Source organism: Meles meles, chromosome 10, assembly GCF_922984935.1.
Source record: "Meles meles chromosome 10, mMelMel3.1 paternal haplotype, whole genome shotgun sequence".
Lineage (NCBI taxonomy): Eukaryota > Metazoa > Chordata > Mammalia > Carnivora > Mustelidae > Meles > Meles meles.
Genome location: NC_060075.1, coordinates 10,810,515 through 10,833,185, shown reverse-complemented (window position 1 = coordinate 10,833,185; position 22,671 = coordinate 10,810,515). Strand labels below are relative to the sequence as shown.

General features: G+C 43.1%; 1 protein-coding gene across 5 annotated transcripts in view; it reads right to left on the bottom strand.

Moving 5' to 3' along the window:
* Positions 1-2,374: 2,374 nt before the first annotated feature.
* Positions 2,375-22,671, bottom strand: part of TPK1 (thiamin pyrophosphokinase 1) — a 350,875-nt gene continuing 330,578 nt past the window's right edge. For all 5 annotated transcript variants that reach the window (XM_046020778.1, XM_046020781.1, XM_046020780.1 and 2 more), the window contains one exon: positions 2,375-2,676. In XM_046020778.1, coding sequence (XP_045876734.1) covers positions 2,558-2,676 — 119 coding nt within the window. In that variant the 3' untranslated portion in view covers positions 2,375-2,557. The remainder of the gene's footprint in view (positions 2,677-22,671) is intronic.

Genomic DNA, 22,671 nt, shown 5'->3' with positions numbered 1-22,671 from the left:
TTTAAGGAATGGAATGGGGTCAAACACCGAATTGTTCAATAGCCGGGCAGGAGGGGGAGAGGCGCCCTTCCCTGGAACAGAGAGCCTGTGGCTCCCGCGTGATATGGAGGCGGTGAGTGAGGGCTGTCGTCCGGCTTGCCCCCTCGTGCTTACTGCGTTTCAGACACTCTCTTCTTTTTGCTAAGTATCCCCTTAGTAATGGTGCTAAGATTTTCAGGAGAAATAGGACATGCATTATTTTGGCGGTAGATTTTTATTTATTTATTTTTTTAAAGATTTTATTTATTTGACAGAGATCACAAGTAGGCAGAGAGGCAGGCAGAGAGGAGGAAGCAGGCTCCCTGCTGAGCAGAGAGCCTGACGTGGGGCTCGATCCCAGGACGCTGGGATCATGACCTGAGCTGAAGGCAGAGGCTTTAACCGACTGGGCTATCCAGGCGCCCATGGGGTAAATTTTTAAAACAATAGTCATTTATGTGCTGAGAATACATTTCTGGTGATGAAGATGTAATGGCTGTGCCTCGGCTTCTAAGTGAGAGGAAAAGTACTCAGAGTGTCGAGAGTGCCACGCGCGCTACCCACCACCCCTCTGCTCCTTTCCAGCTTCTTCTGGTGCAGGGGTTGCCCGGAGGTCTTAGGCACTAGGTTTTTCCACTGGAGGTTCTGAGTTAAAGGACCTCGAGTGACCTTGGCTCTGGTTTCTTTGCACTTGTGTCTGCGGTGAATGGGGAGGCGGGCCCTGCAGGGACAGAGGCTCTGGGCCGTGCGTCTGGTGGAGAACATGCGCGGGGTCTGGAGCGGGGTCTTCCGCGCTGGGCAGCGGGGCGTGCAGGGTCTGGGCCGCTCACCTGGGCTGCGGTCCTGCCGCTTTTTCCTGCTTCCCCGAGGCTCCTCCCCCGCTGGCTTTCTTCACTTTCTCTGCTATGGCCGTTCCTTCTATTCTATTTTCTCCAGCTTATAAATATCTTCGAAAGCAATCCGCCTGTTTCCCAAGGGTGCTCTGTCCACGCCCTCTCTTCCAGCCGGGCAGCGAGTCCGGGGCGAGCGCGAGCCGGGCCGTGCGAGCGCGGGACCTCCCAGCGGTCTGAGCCGGAGGAACACGCGCGGCCCCAGCGCTGTCGCGGGTGGCACCCTCCCGGCCGTCATTCTCCTTTTGATTAGGAGAGATTGGTGACCACGAAATAGAGTTGAGGGCTGTTTTCTTAAAAACGGACGACAGACACGCACACGGGTTGGTAACTATTTTTATTTGACATCGGTTCCCGTCTCCTGCGCTCGCGTCGTCCTTACAGCCGCCCTCTCGGGGGCCCCGGTCACGATCGCGCGGAGGATCCGCCTCCTGCTTGGTCGCAGCACCGGGTGGACAGAGCTGCGGGTCCCCGAGAGCAGACGGGGGATGCGCGTCCACAAAACCTCGCGGGCGGGTTCTCGGGCCCCGGTTCTCCCGCGCCGTTGGGTTGGGAAATAGACGGAAGAGGGTAAGAAGGGAGGCGAGGGGCTCATTAAGCATGAAGCGAGGGCGTATCTCGGTGTCCACCTCGGAGACCGAGCCGGTGATGCTGAGCCTTCTCTGCGCAGTCACTGGCAGGGGCAGGGGCTGGAAGCTCGCGCACCACCCGCCCTCCCCTCCCAGGGTGGATGGCCGCACGGGGACGGGAGCTCAGGCCTTCAGACCCAGATTCCTATACTTGGTGTCACACTCCTTTCCCGGCCCTCTGCATTAACGTGGGGTTCGTGGACCTCAGCTTTTTCCGTCTCAGTGACGTCGGGAACCTTTCCGCTTTCATGCGTGAGTTTCCGCTGCACAGCATCTCCGGCCTCGGTTGTGACTCCGACGAGGGCAGTTTGCACCTGTCGCTCCACTGGAGCCTACTGCACCCACCTCAGAGCTGAGGGGGTGACGGTCTAGGGAGCCCTTTATGAACTGTCACGCACCCTTCATGCCGTTTCTCTCGGCACCTACAGCCGCCCTAACTGCCTGTTTTCAACTTTAATAATTAGGTCAGTGACTTGATTTATTTTGAAAAGATAATACCAAAGACAGTAATAAGGCCAGGGCGAAATGGCGCTGTTCTAACAGCCCGATCCGAAAGGAATTTTCCCCACGTTACACGGAGGACTCTAGCGTTCATCAACACCAGACACGGGCTTCGGGGTAAGCATTTAAGGATGGGCAGGGGGCAGCGGATGTGCGGGACACCAGAGACCCTCAACAGAGAACAGTCTCCGCTGCAAAATTAAGAAGAATTCCTTAGGAGAAATGGAATGCCGATAATCGGTACTGAGTTTTGGAGGGGAACGACCACTTTGGTTTTCCAAGTGAATGTAACGGCGCTTATGTGCTTTCTTCACAAATAATTTTTCTCCCTCACCGTAGAATTGAGATCTGTCATTTATGTTACCTGGGGTTCCCGAAACATTAACATCTTTAAAACTAGGGGGCATCCTGTGGAGAGGTTTAAATTTCTGTAAACCAAAGCGAACTGTTCTTGTGAAGCAGTAAGTCAGCAGCAAACGAGGTAAATCCGAGGCCCGGCCGTGGATGCCACTTGCTGGGTTAGTTTTTGATGGCCATGGTCCAGAGGAGCGGGTGGTCTGTTTCTACGGTCACGACACCAGACCCATCATAGGTGTTGGAAGTACTGACCAGTGTTCCAAAGCCAAGCATGTTGTTTGCTATAAGAAAACGATAAGACAAGATGTTTGGTGAGAGACAACCTTTCTCCGGCGTGGAAGAACTTTGTCAACGGTTACCAAAAAGCAGGGAAGTGTGTGCTTTGACATAAGCTATATAAGATGTGGGACACGTGAAACCTAGCTTGTAGGATTTCAAAACTGAAAGTTTCCATAATTTGCCGTAACTGCTTTTCTGGGAGTTAGTTATTGGCTGTTAACTATTGTGGGATATATGCCATTCTCGGACAAAATTTCATTAAATTTTTAAATTTTTGTTTCATTACCAATTGTAAAATCAAAACCCATTTTGTAATATGCTACTTACTTCCTCGCCTGGGTGCAGTTATAACTTTTCTTGATGATTGAGAATTAACATTTTACATAAGTTATTAAATTCTATGAAGATGCCGTTTTAGCTTCAAGTCTGAATGATATGGGGCGGAAAGCTAATTACTTCCACAAAAGCATGGGATTTTGGTTATATTTTTCTCATAAATTAAGAAAAGCCAAAATGAGCAAGGCTTGCTTTCTGTAAAATTAATAGGAACTCAAAGGTCGAAGCCAACTTCCAACTGTGAAATCTTGGGGAAGCCATAAGCCCAGCTGTACAAATGAGGCCAAGAGATGAGAGAGAATCTTCTAACGACTTAATTATCAAATATCAAAGTAAAAGGTTAGGCGTTAAGTGATATATATGTAATTGGTAAGTAAATTCTAATTCCATGTATGTAGATAGGCTAACGAACGCCAAGGCATTGAGGCATTAAGCTGAGGTAACTTCACTTTCTTTATTACATAGAAGCAGTTCCTCAACATGATGGCAAACTCGGGACTGTCCTATACACACTCCATGATAACCAATATTATTCTCGTGGTTAAAATTCGAAGAGAAAAATAAAAGGAGCCCTTTTCCGTTACTCTGAACTCTGAATGTAACTCTGAAGTTACACTGCTTTGGGGGAATAACTCATTATACTGCTCACTTCCCACTAGGGGGAGCTTGTTCTCTTTCCGAGGAAATCTTGAAAAAGCAATTTAAAAAACCAGGGATAGCATTACAGGACAATGGTAATTAGTAATTACCAGTTAATACAGTTTACTTATTAAAACTCGAAGTACTTATTTTTCAGAGTTGTTAGCACCTTCACTAATGCAAACACCAAGTTAGAAGGTAAAACCACACAAGAATGTGGAGTACACCTGATGTATAATTCAGCATCAGAAGCTTTTGGCTCTTCAATAATTTGGACTTCTTTGAGAGGAAGTCTCCAAACTATACGAGTAGGCACACAGATTTACAAAACTAGACACGCTCATGTGGATAGTGGGTTAGGGTGGCGGTCGTGGATTCATGGCAAAGTCTATTTGGATCTGCTGGAGAAAGAGGCCTTGGCTCTCCTGGCATCAGTTTGAGCACGGCAAAGATTTATTCGTAGAGACAACTCTGGATGCTCCGGCGGACCTGCCAACTTCCCAGTGGAGAACAGGGCACATACGCACAACCACCTGAGTTTGACACAACGCATTTTAAGATTCTGCAAACTGATTAAAATCCTGCCTTTACATAGGCTCAAAGGACAAGAGCACAAAATTATTTCTCTAGTTTGTAGTTGCATATAAATTCCTTTCTGCTTTTCTGTAGGTAGGCTATCAGTTTTGGATTATTAGGACTAGACCCTTAGGAGACAGATAAATATCTAAGTGTCTCTCTCTCTTTCTGCTTTACCCTGACAATACTTAGTGGGGAAGGAATAAACAAAGTTTTACTCTCATCCTGAGAGTCCCCTCCTCACCACCTGATTGAACTCTAGTCACCGCCCAAAGGCCCAACCTCCAGACACCACCACCCTGGGGCTTACGGTTGCCACATAAGACTTTCAGGGGATGCATTCAGTGTGTAGCAGTACAACCAGAATTAAAGGAGGGTTACAATTAAATACATTTGCGAATCTCCCAATTTTATGGAAATTACAATAAAATGATAGAAAACTAAGATGAATAAGCTAAAATACAAAAGCATGAATTTTAACTGTCTCACTGCAATTATCTTCGAGTATATTCCTTTAAGTCAAAGAATCATGCTTTTCAAGCAAACAGTAAAGTCCTCATATAAGAAAAAAAAATCTTTTTTTTTTTTTTTTGAGGAAAATAGTTGGAATTATGATTGAACTCTCTCTACCCCAAATGTTGGAGGGTCAATCGTAAAGTAAAATGACAAGACTGGCAGAGAGACAACTTCCCACAGATGGGAAAACAAATTATTTTCTTCCAGTTCTAATGCGATATATTGATGCATGCAGCATAATGACTTGACGTATCTATGTACTAGCAAATGACTATCACATAAATTTAGTTAACGTGTATTACAACTTTTTTCCCTTGTGATGAGAACTTTTAGAATCTACTCTTGCCAATCTTCAAACATTCCATACGGCATTGCTGGCTACATTGATCATGTACTTTATATGCCCAGTACTCCCAGATCTTAGAACCGGAAGTCTCTGTCCCCCTTCCCTTACTTCCCCCCACCACTGTGCCCCTGGCGACAATGTAGCTTTTCTGTGAGGCTGGTTCTTTTAGATTCCACATGTAAGTGAGATCACACAGTATTTGTCTTTCTCGGTCTGACTCACTGCAGGTAACATAATGCCCTGAAAGTCTAATCGTGTTGCTGCAAACAGCAGGATTTCCCCCGTTTTATGGCAGAATAATATTCCAGTGTGTGTGTGTACACACTTCTTTATCCATTCATCTACTGATGGACACGAGGTTGTTTCCCTTTCTTGGCTCTTGTGAATAGTGCTGCTAGAGAACATGGTGTGCAACATCTCGGCAACGTGTGTCCTCATTTCCTTCAGATGGTCCCAGAAGCGGAACTGCTGGATCGTGGGTAGTTCTAGTTTTAATTTTGGGGGGAATCTCCATAGTTTTTTCCAAAGTGGCTACACCAACTTACATTCCCGTCAGCAGCACACCCAGGTTCTCTCTTCTCTAAGACCGTGCCAGCATGTGTTGTCTTTGTCTTTTTGAGGACAGCCATTCTACGAGGTGTAAGGCGACAGCTCGTTGTGGTTTTGAGTTGCAGTTCTCTAGTGATGAGTGATGCTGAGTGCCTTTTCAGGCACCTGTTGGTCATTTGGTTTTCTTCTTCAGAAAAATGTCTGTTCAGGTACTTTGGCCATTTTTCAACTGGATTATTTGCTTTTTTTCTCTTTTTGCTAATGACTTTTAGGAGTTCTTTATATATTTTAGATATTAACTCATCAGATATACAGCTTGCAAATATGTTTTTCTCCTTTTCACATATAGGTTGTCTTTTCATTTTGTTGATTGCTGCTTTTATTGTGCGGAAGTTTTTGTTTGACAGTCCCACTTATTTATTTTTTATTTTGTTGCTTGTGCGTTAGCTGTCTTATCCAAACATTGCCAAGACCGTGTCAAGACAACTTTTCCCCTAGGTTTTCTTCTAGGATTTTCATGTCTTCAGGTTTCATGTTTAAGTCTTTATTCTGTTTGAGTTAATTTTTGTGAGTGGTTCAAGATAGGAGTCTAGTTTCACTCTTTCACATGTGAAAACCCCATTTTCTCAGTATCAGTTATTGAAGAGATAGTCTTTTCTCAATTGAGTGTTCTTGGATCCCTTAGCAAGTATTGATTGATTGTATAGGTGGGGGGTTAATTCTGAACTCTGGATTATGTTCCATTGGTTCATGTGTATATTTTTTTATGCCAGTAACATACTGTTTTGATTACTACAGCATTATTATATAGGAAGTCAGGAATTGTGATTCCTCCAACTTTGTTTTTTCAAGATTATTTAGCTATTCAGGGTCTTCTGTGGTTCCATACAAATTTTAGGATTTTTTTTTAACTTTTGTAAAATATGCCATTGGAATCTTGATAGGGATTGCAGTAAATGTATAGATGGTTTTGGAAAGTATGGACATTTTAACAATATTCTTCCAATCCATGAACGTGGAATATCTTTCCATTTGTGTCTTACTTGATTTCTTTCATTAATGTCTTATAGTTTTCAGTGTAGTGATCTTTGACCTCTTTGAGTAAATTTACTAAGTATTTTATTGCTTTTGATGCTATTATAAGTGGGATCATTTCCATCTTTTTCAGATAACTCGTTGTTAGTATACAGAAACACTTGATTTTTGTATGTTAATTTTGTAACCTGTACCTTTGCTGAATTGATCTGTTTGTTTTGGTACAGTTGTTAGGATTTTCTGTATATAAAATCATAGCATCTGCAAATAGTTTTATTTCTTCTTTTCTAATTCTGATGCCTTTTATTTTGCCTAACTACTCTGGCTATGACTTCCAGTGCTGTGTTGAATAGGAGTGGTAAAAGCTGGCACCCTTGTCTTCTTCCTGACCCTACAGGAAAGGCTTTCAAACTTTCACCATTAAGTATGATGTTAGGTGTGGGTTTGTCATATATAGCCTTTACTATATGGAGGCATGTTCTTTCTATACATTTGTTTTTATCATGAATGGATGCTGAATTTTGTCAAACGCTTTTTCTGCATCTGTCAAAATGATCATTATTTTTCTATTAATGTGATGCATCATGTTTATTGACTTGTGTATGTTGAACCATCCTTGCATCCCAGAGATAAATACCATTGATTATGGTGAATAATCCTTCTAATGTGCTGTTGAGTTCAATTTGCTAGTAATTTCATTGAAAATTTTTGCATCTGTATGTGTCAGGGATATTGGCCAGTAGTTTTCTTGTAGTGTCCTTGTCTGGCTTTTGTATCAGGGTAATGATACCTTGATAAAAGGTAATGATACCTTTTATTGGCCTCATAAAAGGAACTGGGATTGTTTCTACCACCTCAAGTTTGAAAAGGATTGGCACTAATTCTTTAAATGTTTGGAAAAATGCACCAGTGAAGCCACCTGGTCCTGGGCTTTTATTCATTGGGAGATATTTCATTACTGATTCAAGCTCCTTCCTAGTCATTCATCTATTCAGATTTTCTATTTTTTCCCAACTCAATCTTGGTAGGGTATATGTTTCTATGAATTTTTCCATTTCTTTGCAGTTGTCTAGTTTGTTGGTGTAGTTTTCATAGTAGTTTCATATAATCTTTTGTATTTTGGTGGTTTAGTTGGAATCTTTTTCATTTATAAATTTTGTTGATTTGAGTCCTCTCACGTTCGTTAGTCTACATAAAGGTGTCAATTTTATCTTTTCATTGAAACAACTATTAGTTTTTTAAAAATTGTTTTCCTTTTTTGTGTTTCATTTTCTAATCTTTGTTTCCATTCCAATCTTTCTTTCCTCTGCAAACTTTGAGCTTAGTTTATTCTTCCTTTACAAGTCCCAAAGGTGTAAAGCTGGTTATTTGAAATCTATTTTCCTTTTTATAATTTTTAAAAAAATTTTTAAAAAGATATATTCATTTGAGAGAGAGAGAGACATTCTCTCAAATGAATGTATCTTTTTAAATATCTCCCACTGAGTTGGGAGCCTGATGCGGGGCTGGATCCTAGGACCTGGAGATCATGACCTAAGCCAAAGGCAGACACTTAAGCATCTGAGCCACCCAGGAGCCCCCAAATCTATTTTCTTAATGTTTGCATGATAGCTATGAACTTCCCTCTAGAACTGCTTTTGTTGTATCCTGTAAGGTTTGGAATATTGTGTTTCAAGATACTTTTTATTTTTTTATTTTTTTTTTAAAGATTTTATTTATTTATTTGGCAGAGAGAGATCACAAGGTGGTAGAGAGGTAGGCAGAGAGAGAGAGAGAGGGAAGCAGGCTCCCTGCTGAGCAGAGAGCCCGATGCGGGACTCGATCCCAGGACCCTGAGATCATGACCTGAGCCGAAGGCAGCGGCTTAACCCACTGAGCCACCCAGGCGCCCTCAAGATACTTTTTAAATTCCTCTTCGACCCACTGGTTGGTCAGGAGAATATTTAAGTTACATGTGTTCACGAATTTTCCAGTTTTCTTCCTGTTAGTGATCTTTAGTTTCATACCACTGTGGACAGAGAGGAAAATTGGTATGATTTCATTTTCCTTGAATTTGCTAAGACTTGTTTTGTGGCCTAACACAGGATCCTGAAAAACGTTCTGTGTGCTGGCTGCGTTCCCTGCCTGTGCGACTGGAGATTGGGCGCCACAGTTGCGTGGCTCTGTTGGTCAGGCTTCCTAGACAGTTAGGACTACTAACTGCTATTCTCAGGAACAGGCATGGTTATGAAATCAGCTTCCCTGGTTGGGCAGGGCAGCAGAGCAGGGGCTAATGACATAATGGCTTGTTGTTTGGGGACTCAAATCAGGCAGGGCTGAGTACCATCTCTGGCCAGATGGGGTTGCCAGCTCCGCTCTGCAGATGGTGAGAGCCGCTGGCTATGAGCTTGGCTCGTGTGCCACTGGGAGTAGGGCTGCAGGATGGACGACCGGGCTTCCCCTGGGCTTTGGTTGGGTGCCCTGGGTGGGTGGGCAGAAGGCTGTATTCAGCAGCGGTCAGGGCTACAAATTAGTTGTTCCTGCTTAGGGGGGTTGCTGTAGATGCCCCAAGGCTGGCAAGGCTCTTTTCTGCCGAACAGGCCATGGTCTTGGCAGATGGGAAGGGCCGCTGGCTAGGCTCTCCCCGCAAGTTGCTTAACTGGGATTACAGGATGGGCTGTGCAGATTCCTGGGAGCTATGGCTGGATTTCCTGGTCGGTAGGGAGAAAGGTAGGACTATAGATTAGTTTCCCTAGTTGGTTGGGGCCATAGATTAGGTCCCAGGGTATGTAAGTCTCTTGTTTGGAGATCCAGTCAGGCAGAACTCTGCACCAAGCTCCCTGGCCAGTGGGGTTACCTTTCTGGTTCTGCATATAGGCAGCTTGAGTGCTGCTGGGCTAAATAGTTTTCCAGCGGCTCAGGCCAGGCTTCCTGTACAGTCAGCAGCAGGAAGCCCTATGAATTAGCTGTCCTGCCCAAGCAGAGTGCCTGAACTGGTTCCAAGGCTGGTATGGCTCATGCTCTGTGGTCCCGTATCAGGTGGATCGGTGCCCCACCAAGTTCCTGGTCAGACTGGGCCACAATCTTGACTCTGCCGATAAGCAAAACCATTGGCCGAGGTTTCTACTCGAATGCTGCTAGGAGGGGAACTCGGTCTTCCAGGATCCAAAGGTGGCTGCTATAAACGGTTCCCCTTTTCTATCACAATCTCATCCCCAATGGTCAGGCTGCACAAACAATTCCCTCTTGAGGTAAGACCTGAGTCTGGGTCTCCTGAGAAGGGACCCACTTCCCCGCTGGAGAAACTAGGGGTCCTCTTGGAGCAGGGCTGTGCTGGCCCGGGCAAGGAGTGGCGTGGTTGGCATGGCCCCTCTTCTTGGCCTTCAGGGGCAGCCTGTCGTGGTCTTGGTGCTTTAGGCTCACCCCCATGTTCTAGGATTTTTACACTGGGGTCTCATCTGTGGGTAACTGTTGGTTTCCTGTGAACCGAAGCTGGGAATGACCCATGTTGACACCTCGATGCCATCGCTCTCTCAAAATCTACCCCAGAGAACTTGTCCAAAACCTTGGCTGGCGTAACATTTAGATTCAACTCAGCATTTAGCCAATAGAGATGTCGTCCCCGCCCCCTTTGTTTGCAGAGAGTATAATTAACCGTCATTCTAAGATAACCAGTCGTTCAGATCAAGTCCTGTTTTACCTAGAGACGAGTAAAAGTTCCAGCTTTGTCTAAGATGACAGGAAACCATCTCACATGTGATAAACATAACCTAAAACTGCTTGCTTTGTCTGAATGCGTCTCATCAGTTGTTTGAAGGGCAGCTGTGGTGTAACGACAACACGGGCCAGTGAGGGCTGGTTACGCTCCTGTTCCAGTGAAATGTGATACTCGGTACGTTAGAGAAGACAGAAGCACAGCCTCACTTGGGTTTTCAGGTTTTAGAGAAATAGAAGTACTTAAAAATAAGAATAACATTAACATAGATTTTACAATTTTCATCCCTTATCCCAAACCGTTTTCTTTCCCAAAGGTAAGGATGAGAGTTAGGCACTTAATATTCTGTTGCTTTTAATGACATCCTACCAGCTTTTGTCTAAAGCTGGAAAGACTGAGGACTATACAGTAGAAGCTGGCAAAGTGGTAGAACTTAAATTACTCAACCCTTCTGTGTCCCAGGAGGCTAAGTAGGGCCATTTGTCCTGGTGTCTTGCTTGCCCCCCCCCCTGCAAACCGACTCAGCGGGGCTGTGGCTCCTTCGAGCTGACTGACGGTGCAAAAGAGCACGGGGCGAGGCTTCAGATGCTTTAAAGCACTGGAAAGCAGGAGTGGGAAGGATTTGCTCCCTCTGCTCCTAGGGGATTGTTCTGCTCAGCTACTTTGACGGAGGAGGCATCTCCCTGTCAAAAAAAGTATAAACCCCGTCGTGTGAGCTTAGTAAGTCAGGCCTAGGTTCAGACATTGGCTCTATCATTCACTTGCTCTGTGATCTCAGTTTTCTCATCTATAACATGTGGATAAGAATATCTTCTTCACAGAGAAGCCGTGTGAATTACCTAGCCAAAAATCCAACACGTGATAAGTATTAAGGAAATTTTCAACTTCTTTGCTTGTTTCTGTCAATGAAGTAGGTCAGGTGACCTTTCCCCACATTAGTAATCTTTCACAACGAGAGAGAGAGGCTGCCATGATTTGAACGACTAGCAGATGCCTTACTTCAAGTGATCAGCTTGTAGCCAGCTGAGCGGGTTTGTGAGATAAACTCTGCCAGGCTGGTCAGTCATTGGTTTTCACAGGTATTTACTGTGTTATCCTCTCTGCTGGGCACTAGAGCTAGAAACGGGTATAAAGACAGTCCAGCCCAGCAGACCGGACGGAAGCGCAGGCGGGGGGCTGATGAGGCTGGGGCCGGGGTGGGTTGCATATTCAAGCAGCAGGTGAATCTTGGGGTGTGGCCAGCGTCACACGCCGCCACACAGGCCGCAAGCCTGTCCCTGCTGCCTAGGAATCTGGGGGTTGACAGTGGTTATTTTGTAGGAATAAATAAGTGAATTATGAAAGAGATAATGCCAACATTTCTTAAAGAAAATGAGTGAATCAGGGGCGCCTGGGTGGCTCAGTGGTTTAAGCCGCTGCCTTCAGCTCAGGTCATGATCTCAGGGTCCTGGGATCGAGTCCTGCATCGGGCTCTCTGCTCAGCAGGGAGCCTGCTTCCCTCTCACTCTCTCTGCCTACTTGTGATCTCTCTCTGTCAAATAAATAAATAAAATCTTTAAAAAAAAAAATGAGTCAATCAGAGAAGGGAGAATGAGCTTTGCCTGGGAGATGCTGTGCAAGGAGGCGATGCTTGGGATGGAGTCGTTCTCATTCATCCCAGACACCACCTGAGCACTTACAAGCACCACGGGCTCGAGGTACAGCGGGTTTTCGTCTCCAGTTTACAGATGAGGAAAATGAAGTTCAGAGGTTAAGTCCACAGGCTGTGATGATAATGACAGTGGTTAGACACATGTCACCAAGGGAGGTCAAGACAATTCTTTGAAGAGCTTTTAAAAGAGAACCGAGGCTGCTGTTCTCCCTGAGGTAGGGAGCTGTCGGCAGCCTGGCGGACTAGAGTAAGTGGGCGATGCCACGAAAGGGTGGAAAGCACGCTACGCCTTCATGACTGCCATATATGCCACACAGGCCAAGTGTGACGAACCTCCATGATGGGTCTCGAGGTTCCCCCATTCTGGCACATTACGTAAAGTTCTGCGAGTGCAGTTAGATGTCCTGGACATCATTACTGACTCAGACGTAATGGTCCCACTGCACGCTCTACCTTCATCATTTACTCTCTGGAGATGCTTAGCCGATTTGGAGAAATGCTATATTAAGAAGATACAGCAGAAAAAGCAAACGATACTGCCTCTGAAATCCGTTCACTAGCGTCGGCCTTTACCATTTTAATTATCTGAACTACAGATTTAAAAGAGGTATTTACAGACAGACATGTGAGACAAACTTTGGGATTTTAATTTACCCTTTCCTAATAATAATATCTTTCCAGAATTCATATTTTAAACTTGTTTCCTATAAAATGGCATTTATACTTAGGGTTCTTAAAAAAAATTATCAAAAATTAAATCTCAGTATTGTTTTTTTCACATTTCCTTGAAGGCAGAAACTCAAAGTAGTCCCAGTGTAGAGCTGGAAAAACCTGCCTTTCATGTATATTTACTGGGATCTTAAAAAAAAAAAATACAAGCTGGAGAGCATCTATATAGAAAGACATCCAAGGGGCGCCTGGGTGGCTCAGTGGGTTAAGCCGCTGCCTTCGGCTCAGGTCATGATCTCAGGGTCCTGGGATCGAGCCCTGCATCGGGCTCTCTGCTCCGCAGGGAGCCTGCGTCCTCCTCTCTCTCTGCCTACTTGTGATCTCTCTCTCTGTCAAATAAATAAAATAATAAAATCTTAAAAAAAAAAAAAAGACATCCAATTATCTCCATCAGCCCTGTTGAACAGAATTGAGATCCACAGATCTTTTAATTTTCCAGAAGCCACATTTAAAAAGTAAAAATAGATAAAATATTTATATATATACACACGTGTTATTTTTGTTGAGATATAATTGACATATAACAGTTTCAGATACACTACATAATGATTCAATATATGTATATATTGAGGAATGATCACCTGTCCTCCCATTGTATATTCTTGGCTCCTTTTTCATAATTTAATTGACCATATATGCACAGGTTCATTTCTGGGCTCTCTGTCTGGCTCCACTGGCCTGTTTTTATGCCAACAACACAGTGTTTAATTGGAGTTAAGTGGAGCTTTGTGATACAGGCTGAAATCAGAAAACATGATGCCTCTAGGTGTGTCGTTCTTTATCACGATTGCCTTGGCTGTTCGGAGTTTTCTGTGGTTTCATACAGATTTTAGGATTATTTGTTCTATTTTTTGTGAAACAGGCCATTGGAATTTTGGTAGGGATTGCACTGATTTGTATAGATTGCTTTGGGTTATATGGACATTATTAATTCTTCCAATCCATGAGCATGGCATATCTTTCCATTTGTGTCTTTTTCAATTTCTTTCATCAAAAGTATTATCATTTTTAGTATATAGGTCTTTTATTTCAGTTAAATATATTTCATGTATTCTTTTTGATGCAATTGCAAATGGGATTAAAAAAATTTCTCTGATGGTTTGCTGTTAGTGTATAGGAATCCAACAGATTTTTCTATGTTAATTTTGTATCCTGCAACTTTACTGAATTCTTTTATTAGCTGCAACACTTTTTTTAAAGATTTTCTTTATATAGTGTCATGTCATCTGCAAAGAGGGACAGTTTTACTTCTTGCTCCTGTCTAATCGCCTTGGCTAAGACTTCTGATACTCTGTTGAAGAAAATGGTGGGACTAGGCCACTTTATATTCATATAATACATATATACATAATAATGTATATAAAACATATAATATCTAAAATACTGCCATTTTAACATGCCCATATAAGAAATTATTACTTAGATATTGTGCATCCCCTTTTTATACTCAGTCTTTGAACCTGCTGTGTATTTATAGCATACCTCAGTTCGAACAAGTCAGTCCTAAGTGTTTAACAGCCTCCTGGGGCGAGTGGCTACCGTATTGCTTGGACGGTGCAGGTCTAGGTTACTGAAGCAGAAACCATACTTATGAATCAAGTGTCTGTTTTCTCAGGGAACATTCATCACCGGACTGATTGATCCGCAGATATGTATTCAGAGTCTCCGGTTATAAACGGACTATTAAATTCAAGTGAGCACATCAAGTCATTTCAAATTATTTCAACTTGTGAGAGGAATGGATCAACAGACATTTGGACACTTGGCATATGCTCAGCAGAAGGAAAGACTGAGTCCTCTGCCCTTTAAGTTATAGGCTAGAAAGATAATAAAACTAGACAAGAAAACAAAAAATGTAAAATCTAAACAAACCTAACAAAATTACCAATAGAATACATCCTGTGTTCTGTAAGGAACTTAGTAAGTAGACTCTTGCGTGGACGTGTACCACACGGTTTTCTCACTGAACTCCTTACTCCTAGTTTATCACCTGTCCTCCCCACTCCTCTAAATTCCCTAGCCGAGCCGACCATTCCCGCCCGAGAGAATAACCAGTGAGACCTAACTGCTTATCACTTTGCGCCTCCCACCCCAAATGTCTTGGCCTGGCATTAAGGCCTTTCCTCAAATGGCTACTTTCTCCCATATAAGCCATTTGCCAGCCAACCCATGCTACCTGTTATTCCCTTAATAGATCAGGAACTTCCAACTCCCACCAAAAATCTTGATGTTTCCCCTCCTCATGGAACGTAGCCCATCTTTTCTGTGCTTGCTGCGTCCTTTCAGCCTGAAGTCAGATTCTAGCCTAGATCGCTCCTTTTGGTTCTCTACCCACCGCAGGCCAAATTAATAATACACACACAGAGAAAGACATGCGAATGCAGGAAAATGTTAGCAGTTCTAAGTCTGGATGGAAGGTATACAGATTTTACTGTTTTCTTCAATTTTTCAGTATGTTTGAGATTTTTTTTTTTTTTAATACTAAAATTCAATGTTAAAGTTTGGGGGAAAGTCAGGAAAAAAGACTAAATTCATGAAGGAAAGTGCCTTCTCCTTGTTCTTTACTTCCTCAAAAGCTGATGTAATGCCGTTAGAAGAATCAAATCGAAATGCTCCTTGATTTGAAGTGCATTAAAATAAACCCGAACTGAAGAGAACGTGCACTGAATTTAGGAAGCAGCCATGTGGCTTGTGGTATGTGCTTAGCGGCTGCTCGGAGGGGACTATACAGGGATGCTAGGCATACAGACCGGCACGTGGGACAGCCCTTGTCACCTTACTGAAGCTCACACAGGACAGCCTTTACTTACACTTACTGACGAAGGAGAACCTGAAAACCTGAATTATGCCTGGTGCCTGGAAAGATATGAGCAGACATCTTCCTTGTGATAGCAAGCCTTCCGCTGTGTTTTCTGGTAGAAGTTCTCTCTCCAAACCCTGAAGGGATGAAGCCTTCTCCCAAGGTGGGCCTGGTCACCTCTCTATCCAGACAACCAGTCCTTTCTTGAACGCTAGTGTCTGAGGAAGGGCTATTCTAATTCTACGTGAAAGTGGTTGTATTTATCTTCGTCTCCCTCAGAAGTCGCACCTTGCCCTTGGATGAGGGCTGGAAGGCATTAGATGGCTTCTGATGTTCCATTCCTCTTTCGTCTCCATGTAGCCCGTGTCTCCAGTCAGCCTGCTATCCCCAAAACAATTAGATTACGAGAAAATGCCGCAGCTTGGAGGACCCAAGGCTCATTATGCCACTTAGAAAAGGTTTCCCAAGCACTTTCAAACGTTCAGGCTTTTCTAAAACATGTTATTATTTTTCTTTGTTAAAAAGAATTCCCTAAGCCTGCTTCCCTCTTACTCTCTCTGCCTGCCTCTCTGCCTACTTGTGATCTCTCTGTCAAAATTAATAAATAAAATCTTTAAAAAAAAAAAAAAAGAATTCCCTAATGTGTTTTATCAACAGCATGTTCTACTCACAGGGCCTGCAGTTAAAGAGCGCATCAGAACTGCTTTACGAAATCCATAAAATGTGGCCTGTTTAATTACTAACGGTGAAATGAATGATCTGTGTAGAAATGACCCAGGATTTTCAGTATGGAAATTCCGTAGCAGATTTAAATGTGTGCAAAGAAGGGAATGTTAGTCTGTCCAGCAGCTGCTCTGAGCTGATGTATTTTGCTCGACTTCCCTCAACTCCTGGGGCCCTGCCTTGCCTCCTGTGCCACTGGCCTGTCTCCTGAACACGCATGCAATTGTGACGACTGTGACTGCCTGTGAGAAAGCTGACCGTCCCTGACAGAGGTTCCATCCCAGTGCACAACTAGCAGGCGGGAGGACCCTGGGCGAGTCCTTACGTGCTGCTGGCCTCGGCGTCATCCCCAGAAACAGAGCTGAACTGCCCACCGCAATATTCGGACTTTGGCTAAAAGTCCTTCAGGTGACCCTGACATCCATTTGCAAAACACCACTTCGGCTTCTCTTTGGTTATCTCTGATAGGGCTGGTTGAGGACGTGGATGGGGTAATGCCTGTGATGGTCTTTGACTTCCCCAGGGAAGTACTGAAAGTTTGTACTGTTATCACCATGTCATCTGCACCGAGGACGCTTCAAAGTGGCATTCGCTTCTATCCTTCAGACGGCAACAGAGATGACCGTAAGTACCTCGTGCGAGCGGAGACGGCACAGAAAAGTGAAGGAGAGTAGAATACGGAGGTGGTGGTGTGCAATCGCTTCCTGTCCGTCCCAAACCCGCAGGGGACGACATCCGCACAGAATAAGCTACGGAGACGTAATCTGTGCTCTTTAGAATTTACCAAGTCAAATCGGGTAACTCCAAATAGACAAATTAAAAAAAAAAACCCGTAAAAATTATACTCAAGAAAAGGCACAGCAGCTACCCTGGGGGGAATAAAGGGCACTGGGGGGCCCTTCGCGGCTGCAGCACCTCTCCCTGACCCCTGCAGCAAGAGACTCGACAAATGGCACGCGTGGGGCTGGAAAAACTGGTGGCACCCCACCCCCAGTAACTGCTTTGAAGGACATTTATTCATTTAAGTAAGATCAGATGAAAGCAGCCTATCAACCAGCGGACTCCTGGCTCAGGCATCAGATGACTGTCATCTGTAACGGGACAGATGCCTGTTGGTGAAGGTACCTGGTGACCTTAGCTGGGTAGGACCTGGATCACAGCTGCCGCCTCGAGCGTGGACGGCAGTGGTGGGCGCGTGGAAGTCATGCAGGGCAATGGTACATATTGGTTTGTGACATCAGAAAGGCCAAACCGCACGTGGCTGTGGAAATACAGCTCTAACGGATGAAGGCCTGGGAAGTCTACTTCACAGCTGACTGCTGCTGCTCTTGAAGGCCAGGTCAGGCAAAAACGCTTTCCGACGTAGTTAAAAATAAATTTCGTACCATTTTTCAATGCCAAGCTAATATCGGTTATACAAGTTTGGTGAATATGATGTAGTGATTAAAGATGAAGGCAGTCCAGGATTACAGAAAAATGGCTTAATTTAAGTAAGTAAAAGAAAAATTGACATGTCACATTATAGACATTGATCACAACTGAGAAAATGTTTATGCATACGTATTTAAAAAATAAATGAAATAAAAACAAGAAGAGAATGACATGGATTTTCATACCAGAAAGAGGAACCATAGAAAAACCATACAAGAAGGGACACCACCTTGGACCAAAGTGCAGAACCACTCTGCGGAAATATTTCCAAATTCTGAACATAAGGTATATGAGCCAGGATATAAGGGTATTCAGAAGTTTGTTTTTTTTTTAAACTGTATTATCACATATGTTTACACATACCTCCACACAAAAACACACCAGTATATGAAAAAAAATATTTCCACCACTGACGCAGATTTAGAAAAACCACAGAATGTACTGAAAACTTTCAGGAGTGAAGTTCAAATATGGTTAGAAGTTCATTCTGGGGTGCCTGGGTGGCTCAGTGGGTTAAAGCCTGTGCCTTCAGCTCAGGTCATGATCCCAGCGTCCTGGGATGGAACCCGCATCGGGCTCTCTGCTCAGTGGGGAACCTGCTTCCTCCTCTCTTTTTGCCTGCTGCTCTGCCTGCTTGTGATCTCCGTCTGTCAAATAGATAAATAAAATCTTAAAAAAAAAAAAAAAAAAAAAGGAGTTGATTCTAACTGTTCATAGCTAGGAAGAGCTAGTCAGATAGGCGAGGACTCAGGAGTCCCAGAGTTTACAGAAGCTCATGGAAAGCCTCAGAATCTGGCTTCATCTTGGTAAATGCAGCCAGACCCCGTGTTCCCCCGGGGGTGCGGTCTTGCTGATGAAACATCCGCTTCTCTCCAGAAGGCTCCCTGCTGCCTGTGTCCCTACACTGTGTCTTGCTCTGTGCTTTGGCTCGAGCGCCTGCCTGTTCCACCCTCAATCCGAGGGACGCAGTGGACACGGGAACTCTGCCGGCCTCCGCACACCCTCCCACGCTGTACGCTTGACTTCAGCTCCCTTCACAATGGATGAGCTTTCTGACGTCTCTTTCCCTGAAACTGGGGCTCCTAAAAATGAAATTAGTGGCTTTTCACTGCCTTGCTGAAAAATATTGATAGAACAGGAAGAGCAGATGGATATTTACTGTCAAGCAGAGTTCATTAAATTACATGGCTGTTTTTAGAACAGAATTTCATTTAGTGAGAGTCTGACCACTGTCTTTTAGGAAAAATAGCATTTGATTTAAGTCAAATGTTTTAGTATTAACAGATATGATTTGTGATATCAATGGTAATAAAACAGCATCTCAGACTGTCCATAAACCCATAAACATATGTTTGTTCCTACTATATTTCTTCATGACCTACTTTCATTTTTAATTTCCCCTTCCTGATATACAATGATAATATTTCATACTAGGAATAGCTGGTATCTTACTATATGAATATTCTAATGAGCCTGAAAATATTAGCCATTCTTAAAAACCAGCTACTTTAATTCATAATTAATAAATTTCACCCTGCTCTGGTTATAATAATCCATTTTTCAATATTCATACCATGGATCCTTTCCTGATGACAACCTGAACTCTTCTTGCTGAACTTTCTTTGCATTAACTCTTTGCATGCAAAGTTACATATTATCCAGGCCTCAAATTGGTAACTTTTATTTAGCATCTGCTGTGGTGCTGTGGCAGGCAGAGTCTATCTTACATTAAATGATGTCTTTTTCTCCCAGTCAGGCACATGACTTGATGTAACTTGTCCTGTCACAGACTCTCTAATCCGAAAGGGACCTGACATGTCGTCCGTGGTGTGACACAGAGCAGTGGAGCCGCTCAGGTGCTAGCTTCAGAGTTCTGGCCACCTGGCTTTAGCTTGCTCTGAAACCAGAGTGGCCAGAGCGAACTTGCTGGGGTCTTCACAGCTTCAGAGACTGTGGCCTAAGAACCGTTGGCTGAATATCCAACCCTTTACTTCAAGACTGGGAAACCGGTTATATTTTATCAACTGAAGGACACAAGTCTTCTGCCTTCTGCTATCACAGCGTCAAACCAGCAGACTTAATACCTTGGAAGACCTTCGAGAACGCTTTGGACAGGCTAAGCCAAGTTAAATGATTTGAGTCGCATGACAAATATTTAATTGAAAATGTGCCGATGTCACGTATGTTTTTCTAATGGTTAGTTACGGAACAGAAGGGATTCTTGCAGATAGACCGACGTCCTGGGCTTCAGACCAGCCACAAAACTGATACAGAGGTTTCTCATCCATCTTCTCTGAGTAGCTACAGAACACGGGACACAATGTGCTACCTGAAACACTTTGTACTGTATTTTCTTATTTAAGAAATGCGTCGATTCCATTTCTAAAACACTATAGGAGTGTTTTTCTTGTCAGTGTTTGCCACTGGTAAGTAGTAGTAACAGTCTGAACAAGGAGGAAAGAGAAAATGATCCAACAGGCTTACAATTAAGGGTATAGTTCAATACCTGCCTTGTAAAACATTTACAAGAGAGTGATTCACGATTTAAATGTGCTTCAAAATTCTTAAACACATTTGCCATTTTAGTAGGTCTTTTTCTCCAACGGTGTCCTAATATTTAAAATTTTTGAATCAAAAAGGAATAGTTTAAAAAAACTTGTCCCAAATGTAAACTGCTTTTTAAAACAGTAGTTAATCCTTCATGGCTCTTATAATATGCAATCCAAGAATGGTGCTGTGTTTTAGGATTAGTTAATGTGTCTTATGTGATTTTATAGGTCATGAAAAAATTATAAAATCTAAGTAAAAAGCATCCTTTTTTAAAAAATGAAACACTCCTGTATTAATTATACTGAAGCTTATTAGCGATCTACCAGGATTGGAGACGTAAGTTCATGACCCTCAAACACAGAGGTTTAATGCACCACTAAATTAATACACGGGTATGCTCTGCAGGCAGAGACATTAAATTTTTAACAGTGCAATTGACTGCGTGTAGTTCAACCTCCAAACACTCTGCTCATGGAAAACGGCAGAAGGCATGCTCTGGCATGTGATGTATGGTACCGGTCCCTCTAAAGCGAAGATAAAAGGATCTACTTCCTGTTTGGATGTAGTCAAAACCCAGAGTACAAGGGGGTTTACAGTCTCAGAAACAAGTACAAAGCCAGTTAGGAAATTCAAAGCCAGCAGAGTATTTTCTGGTCTAAGGTCCTGCCGTATATGCTAATTTATGACATTTACAGTTAGAGAGAGTGGTAATTAAAATGGGAAAGAGAAAAAACCTTCACCTTTAATAAAGGTCTCTTTTTTTGGTAAAGGTTTTAGCTAAATTTCTGTTGGGCCCACTGAATTACCATTTTAAGATGCGCGACATCTCTGACCCTGTGTACCCCACCCTTGAATTTTTTTAAACACTTACAAAAATTATAAAAAAGCCCTAAGTAGTGTAATCTACAACAGATATTCATATGCTTTATAATGTAAGAGTAACTCTGAGGGGTAGACTGGGAAGTTGAATGTATATAGTCTGAAAAGAATTCTTAAAATTGCAATCGCATTAATCTCCCTTTAAGTATAAAATTACTGTGAAGAGCAGACATTAAGGGTAATCTTTTTATGTTTATTAAAAAGAGTCTTGAGACGGGCATTCAATGAGCATGCTGAAAGGTGCCTCAGCAGTCCATTATCTGTGTGGTAATGGACCTGCTCTGCTCCACGGTTCGAGACTCTCACATTGTAACACAGACCGGCAGGGCTGCTAGCTAGGAGGACGGTATGTGCAAATTTACAGCCTTTGTGTTATTAGCAAAGAACTTTATTAAAATGAAAGGAGAAAACCCATTTTAAAATTATGCTTAGAGTTATTCTCAATTCATAGAATAGAGTCTGCCAGTTTGAGAAACTCCAATAAAAACAAGAGATCCCTAAAGGTTCCTACCTAAATTGTTTATACAATTAGACAAAAGCATTAATATTAAAAATAATAATTCTACAGTTGCTCACTGTTCAGAATCATGTAAGCCCAGGAGAAACCAGGTTTGTTTCACTGTCTGCTATACCTGTATACTTAGCATAATGCCAAGTGCACTGTGGACTTACTATGAGTATTTATTGAATGAATAAATGAATATCTAAATAAAACTACCAACATAAAGGCTAAGAATGATTTCGGTACCATGAAAAAAAAGAAAAACCTGATCCAAAACTGGGTGTCTGTTCTACAAACGTCCACCCAGGCTATGGGTCTAGGTGTCAGATAATTTCATCCAGAAAGCCAAGACACAAAACCAACCAAACTCCTTTGGTATCAAATCTCCCTGAACTTTCAAATAATGGGTCTTTTACTGACTTCAAAAGAGATCCCTTTCCCAGAACTCAGCACTTCCATAAATGATTATCACTAACTGAAGCACACAAGCCCCAGGTTTTCCAGAATTTATTTAATATTGCTTCTAGGCCACCTTACACAGGTGTGTCCAGGAGCACGGGGGTGGAGTGGAGGGAGAACACTGACCTCATGGCGAAACCCTTGCTTCCTATTCTCTCCCTTTACCGGTTGAGTTTATTAGCAACTTCAGATTATCTTGGATCCATAAAGTACCACAAATCCATGGATCGAACTCAGAAATATTACGGTTTCTCATAAACCAATTGTATCGTTAAGCCTTTCATTTTAGCACATTAATGTGGAAGTTCTGGCTCTTCCTCGCTGGTACCACGGTGTTTCCCTCCCTGGATGTACAAAGCACTCTCTCTATGGCTCAGTGGTTTTATTACTGGCGGAAACATACCATTAAATATTCCTGTCAGGCAGTAAGGAGAAGAGAGATTCATTATGTAAAGACAGGCAAGGTAAAGGTTTACTATATAATCAATCAATGTTAATACACCCTTGTTTCTCTTATCAGGATCAGGGAAACTGCCCCTCAAATATCTTATAGGAACAAAGAAATTTCTGGAAGAGAAACAG